The sequence below is a fragment of the Helianthus annuus genome, chromosome 10, assembly GCF_002127325.2.
Source record: "Helianthus annuus cultivar XRQ/B chromosome 10, HanXRQr2.0-SUNRISE, whole genome shotgun sequence".
In the NCBI taxonomy this organism is placed as follows: Eukaryota; Viridiplantae; Streptophyta; class Magnoliopsida; order Asterales; family Asteraceae; genus Helianthus; species Helianthus annuus.
The window spans coordinates 158,940,282-158,946,448 of NC_035442.2; the positions used below are offsets into that span (position 1 = coordinate 158,940,282).

Here is a 6,167-nt window from a genome sequence, read left to right on the forward strand (position 1 = left end):
TTCTCAACGTATATTTGATTCTTACCAGAACGCTTGCTTCTTAAACTATTCTCGAAACTTGAAACTATCATCTTGCTTATCTAATAAATAATAAAATCACAAATACAATTGTTCCTTCCTTTCTACAAGAAACCAAACCCAATGTACATTGACCGGATAAAGTCAACACATGATGAAGTTTGACAATTAATTTGTTTGAGCTGCTGCTAGCGTGGCATAAATGAGTTCGTTCCAAGCGTCAGGGACTCCTGGAAGACACCAATGACTGCAATCTTCCTTTTTAGTTGATACCTTTTTCAATCCGGTCACATTCTTGCCATAAACCGATGGGTGACCGTCTTTACGGAAGTTAGTTGACCTCGTTACGTTTAAAAGTACAACCGGGAATCGCATTTCTTGGATCACTTCTTCTATTATCTTCATTTTTGGTGGGTAGGTTTCGATGATTCGTCCAGTTTTTATGGGGTCGGTTTCTCCGTGGCATGTCCCTCCTGAATCCCATTCTCCGCCTCTGTTTCCATTAAAAAAATAAAGGAAAAATCAACGGGTTATTATTTATGCATTAAAAATACAATTTGGCTGATTGTCGACAGGCTTCCATTTTAGTCGATCTTTTGTGTTTTACATAAATGAGACTAAATCGCCATTTCTAACCGTTATGTTTTCTTAACTTAGAGTAAAGTACACCGATGGTCCCTGTGATTAACCTAAGTTTCGAATTTAGTCCCCTTGTTTTTAAACGTACACGGATGGTCCCTGTGGTTTGCACTTTGTGACGCATTTGGTCCCCAACTTTTCCCAAAAGTACATGGATGGTCCCTGTGGTATTCACCTTGTAACGCATTTAATCACTTAACGTTGGGGACTATATTTGTTACGGAGTACAAACCACAGGGACCATCCATGTACTTTTGGAAAACGTTGGGGACTAAATACGTTACAAAGTGCAAACCACAGGGACCATCCGTGTACTTCTGAAAAGTTAGGGACCAAATCCAAAATTTTGGTTAACCATAGGGACCATCCGTGTACTTTACTCTCCTTAATTTAAGAAGTATGATAGAAGCTAAAAAAAGTGAAAGTAGAAACTCATTATGCTTATGCTACAACTAAGGCAAAAACCAAAAGTTTGACTTCTGGGGTCAAATAGGTAATTTTTCAACAAACGAAGTGATAAAGCTATGATAGATATTTAATAGAACATTGATAACCACATTGTACTTAGTGTCAAATATTACCGAACCGGAATAATTGGTGCTAAAATTGTGATATAGACCGTGAGGATCCTATACATGAATAGAAACCGGTTTGACCCCAAAAGTCAAACATCTGTCATTCAAATTTCAACAATAGAGTAACAAGAAAAACAATACCTGAAATGGGCAGATGAGTAACCGCGATAGAACACCAACTTATTTTGATTCATATTCTTATCAATCCATTTTCCCCACGTCTTTAAAGCCCTCCTAAAAGCTTCCACGGCATCAAACTTTGGATATATGTAATCCCCTTCTTTAAAATAATTTTTCCTGCATTGACAACGTTTTTATGTATAGATCGAAACATAAGAATCCAGTTGACCCACAACACAATTAGTGTATTCTTTATCTTTTATATAGGTAAGAGTAAAATGCCGTTTTCGTCCCCCCTGAGGTTTGGCCAGTTTTGCAACTTTCGTCCAAGGGCTTGTTTTTCCGCATCTGGATCCAAAAGGTTTGAAATCTTGCCATTTTCATCCAGCTCGTTAACTCCATCCATTTTTCTCCGTTAAGTCAGAGGTATTTCCATCTTTTTTTGCTAACTTAAAGGGCAATTCGGTCTTTTTCACTTTATGTAAAAAGACTGAACACCCCTGAAAAAGGCCGAATTGCCCTTTAAGTTAACAAAAAAAAAACGGAAATATCGCAAACTTAACGGAGAAAAATGGATGGAGTTAACGAGCTGGATGAAAATGGCAAGATTTCAAACCTTTTGAATCCAAATGCGGAAAAACAAACCTTTGGATGAAAGTCACAAAATTGGCAAAACCTTATGGACGAAAATGACATTTGGATAAGTACGTTAATTATGATCACAAAAACAATATTATTACATTAATAACATAAAATGACACTAGTGTTCACTCTAGAACCTCACCCGATTAGGTTCAAGAGTGAACACTAGTGTAGCTTGCGAACTGAGTGAACTAATCCTCGCCATACACGTGTGTAGATCAATGACCAGGATTTGATGTTGAAATACACTAGTGTATTTTACGATTTGATGATGAGATCCTGACCATACACGTGTGTAGATCAATGGCCAGGATTTGTTCACTCAGTTCGCAAATACACTAGTGTTCACTCTAGAATCTCACCCTATATATATATAGAGAGAGAGAGAAAGTATAATGTACAAAACGCCTTATCGTACTTCACGTACGCGACGAAATTACGCTAGTGCATTTGAAAATCACGCAGGTTATGAAGTTAAAACCCTAATAACGTTTTGTACATAATCACGCATAAGCTGCATAATCACGCATGGCAAAAGTGTTCAAAATATAATAACGCACGTTCTAAACTTAATCACGCATGTTGTAATTTCGTCGCGTACGTAATGTACGTTAAGCAGTTTTGTACGTTAACCTTTCTCTCTCTCTCTCTCTCTCTCTCTATATATATATATATATAGATTTAGGAGGTTGTATGAATTAAAAATAGACTTTGGGTCAATTTTGGCCCATTAACCCATTCCCGTTTTAGCTAAAAACTTTCTGATTTGACTCCTTTCACACGTTCAAAATAAATGGGTCGGAATTGCCACCTCTAATAAAAATTAATCAAAATATGGAATAGGGCTTATACAGAAATGGCATACGTACCCTCTACTAGTTTTTCCATGAACCCACCAATGTCCGGTATTGAAGACAAGTATGTCAGCCCGTTTCCAACGTCTAGCTGATTTATCAATTACGTCCATTGATAATGTTGGATTCGAATTTCCTTGACCATTAATCCGAGTTCCCTCCCGTACAAGAAAATGGGACCGCACAAATTCAACCGTGCAGTTATAATCCTGTCGAAAGATGGTTTGTCCTTGTTATATAAAGGGAATTTCAGTGACAAATCTAATGGCCAAAAAATGTAAAACAACACATCAATAAAATCAACATTAAGAATCTTTGGCTGGTAAATATACATCCTATTTCCTAAAATCTTTTAATACTTTTGGATATGTCCAGGGGCGGCCCTGGGGGTGGGCGGGGAGGACCACCGGCCATGGCCCGATATTTCGAAGGGCACGTTATTTAAAAAAAACCGATATGTATATGTAAAAAAAAATTAACAGGGTATACCCATACAAACACCGACATAGGCCCACTTACAAAACTATTCTTATGGTTTAGATTAGTTACTAGTCCATTGGCATTAGGTTTAGACCTTTAGTGAGCCCAATACCCAACTTCGTTAAGGCCTAAAGGCACGTTTTTTCGAGCTCGAACAGGGTATACGAATTCTCAAGGGCCGGCCCTGAGTACGTCACAATGCTAACTCAGCATTTCGACAACAAGGTTAATTCGGGAAGAAAAGAATTACAGATATAACGATGCTTGTTTAAACCTTATTATTACCTCAAATTTGAAGACAAAATAGCCTCTTCCTTTGGTTATTTTGTTTCCATTAATTTCATACATTTTGCTCTTATTAGGAAGGCTTTCGTATAACATGCAAAGAAGTGACTCGAACTGATTCCTGTTCATGGAGTCCCCCACAAGCAATAATCTCTTTCCTCTTAGCCTCACCAAGAAATCCGTTGCATTGAACCTAAATACATAAACATCCATAACTCATAAGTAGTCACATTATAGTCCACAATAAATCCAAAGTCTCTCTTTCTTTCTTTCTCAAAGTTTCAAGCTAAAGCTTACTTCTTAAATACAAGTAAACATGCTGATATTGACTTTCTTATATTATTTTCTTGATATTAGTAGGTAGGTAGAGGATCCTGTAAAATGTGCTCAAAGTGTGAGAAGTGTATTATAACACTATATATAATACTATATAACACCATATAAACACCGTATAACAATATGTAACACCATATAATACCATAAACACTATGTAACACTATATAACAAATATAACACTATACATCTATCATAGACATGCTATCAGACAAACTATAGTGTTATATTTGTTATATAATGATATATAGTGTTACATAGTGTTATATGGTATTATATGGTGTTACATATTGTTATACTGTTATACGGTGTTTATATGGTGTTATATAGTATTATATATAGTGTTATAATACACTTCTCACACTTTGAGCACTTTAGGCCCTTTTTACACTATCCTTACCCTTAGTAGGTATCTAAGATTAGGCGTTAGTTATAATTACCTTGCATACCGCAACCATTTTCTTGCGAGATAAAATTGTACAAAGTGGCATTGTGTGCAAAGTAATTACAGTAGTGCATAGATCATCTGACATCTCCCATGTTATATTGTCCAATACAAGTCAAGACACTTCGAGTCTCCGAACTAAACAATATTACTCAGTCATACGTTGCAAATTTTTATGTTGAAAAAAATGGTACACCTTAGCAAACAAAACATCTTGGGTTATACCTTATGAAGTTATAGCTTAGGAACCTCAAACTTATGTGCAGTTAAAATATTTATTATTGTGGGTTGATTGCCTTCATTGTTATTATTACTTAAAGTTGTGTCATAACTTTTTTGGCTATAGTTTAAAGTATTTTTATACCTGTTGTAACCTGACCTATTTTGACCCATTTTCAGCCCCGACTGAGTTCAAATCCTAGATCCGCTAGTGTTATTATAACATAATGCAACCTTTCCTTTTTTTTTTTCTTTTTTTGAACGGCCAACGAATCCTCCAAATGGGCTACTGGCGAAATTCACCACATCGAGATACACTCGCCTCCGAATCGGGGAAAACCCTCACCTAGGGCCGAAGCCCGTGAACACTCGCCCAAAGGCACGACAGTGCGGTGAGGTAAAACCCGCTCAGTTCAAGGATCGAACTAGCGATCTCCACCTATTCGCCTAGTATTCCATCATCACCAGGTGCCGCAGATAATAATGGGGAGTGCAGGAATCGAACCTGAGTCCCTTAGAACACCAAGTCTCTCCCTTACCACTTCATCACCACCTCATTGGCATAATGCAACCTTTCTACATAACAATTTACACACATTGGCGAAGCTTTTAAGGGGCGGGAGGGGGCGGCCGACCCCCGAACTTTTCGCTCCTATATAGTTTTTGTACAGAAATTTTTGGATATATACGTTTTCAACCCCCCAGTTTTATAGAATTTTTTAGGTCCGGTGACTTACGGCCCGGTCGGAAATTTCAAGCTTCGCCACTGTTTACACTTACAACAAATAAAATTACAAGAAATAAAATTATGCATTAAATGTGTTACCAAACCTTTAATTACTCCATAATTACTACTTTTAAGTATTACCCACCTCCATGATATATAATTACTATTTCTAATTACTAATAATCATTAAAGAATGCTAACAATCATTAAAATCCCAACCTTGGAAGCTCACATTGATCAGGCTGCCACCTCCACTTCATATAATCTTCATCAGCTCTCCCATTAGCCTGACAATCAAAAGCTTCATCAACAAACGGGCAAGACCCGGGTTTATAAATCGGGTACTCATCATCTCTCACCCATTTCCCAGAATACATATTACACCCCCTCCCCCAATCCACACTCTTCTTAACCCATTCATCATCAAGAACACTACTTTTCTCCACAATCAAGTCATCATCTTTAACCGATTCAGACTCATCAGAATTGGATTCCACAAATGGGTTTTGGTCTACAGACTCAGATTCAACAAACCCAGTTTCGTTTTTCAAAATTGAGTCGTTGTTAAGGAGTTCTAGATCGGTTGATTTGGGTTCAAGAATTGGGGGTTTTTCAGTGGAAATGGAATCGGGGTGGGGGATTTGAGGATCTGGAAGTGGGTTGTATGGATCTGTTGATGTGTAAATGGGTAAATGGGGATCGATAGATCGTTTGCTGAAGAGGAGAAGGGTTACGAGGAATACTAGGAGTAGGAAGATGATTGGGAGTGTTTTGTGTGGGGCTCTAGTTAATGTTGTTGCCATTTTGGGTGTGGAGTGACATGTTAGTGT

The 6,167-nt window shown here is 37.5% G+C and overlaps 1 protein-coding gene across 1 annotated transcript; it reads right to left on the reverse strand.

The window, feature by feature from the left end:
• LOC110886185 (protein trichome birefringence-like 5) lies at nucleotides 1–6,167 on the reverse strand. Its single transcript, XM_022133949.2, has 5 exons — nucleotides 5,557–6,167; nucleotides 3,614–3,806; nucleotides 2,864–3,057; nucleotides 1,374–1,529; nucleotides 1–511 (listed from the first exon to the last, which is right to left on the reverse strand). The coding sequence occupies exons 1-5, from the start codon at nucleotides 6,138–6,140 to the stop codon at nucleotides 187–189; spliced, it is 1,452 nt and encodes a 483-aa protein (XP_021989641.1). The 5' UTR covers nucleotides 6,141–6,167; the 3' UTR covers nucleotides 1–186.

Coding starts and splice junctions, on each gene's coding strand:
- LOC110886185 (XM_022133949.2), bottom strand. CDS start 6,140: ATGGCAACAACATTAACTAGAGCCCCACACAAAACACTCCCAATCATC. Junction 3,807..5,556: donor GATCAATGTGAGCTTCCAAG/GTTGGGATTTTA, acceptor TTATGTATTTAG/GTTCAATGCAACGGATTTCT. Junction 1,530..2,863: donor CATGGAAAAACTAGTAGAGG/GTACGTATGCCA, acceptor TTGTCAATGCAG/GAAAAATTATTTTAAAGAAG.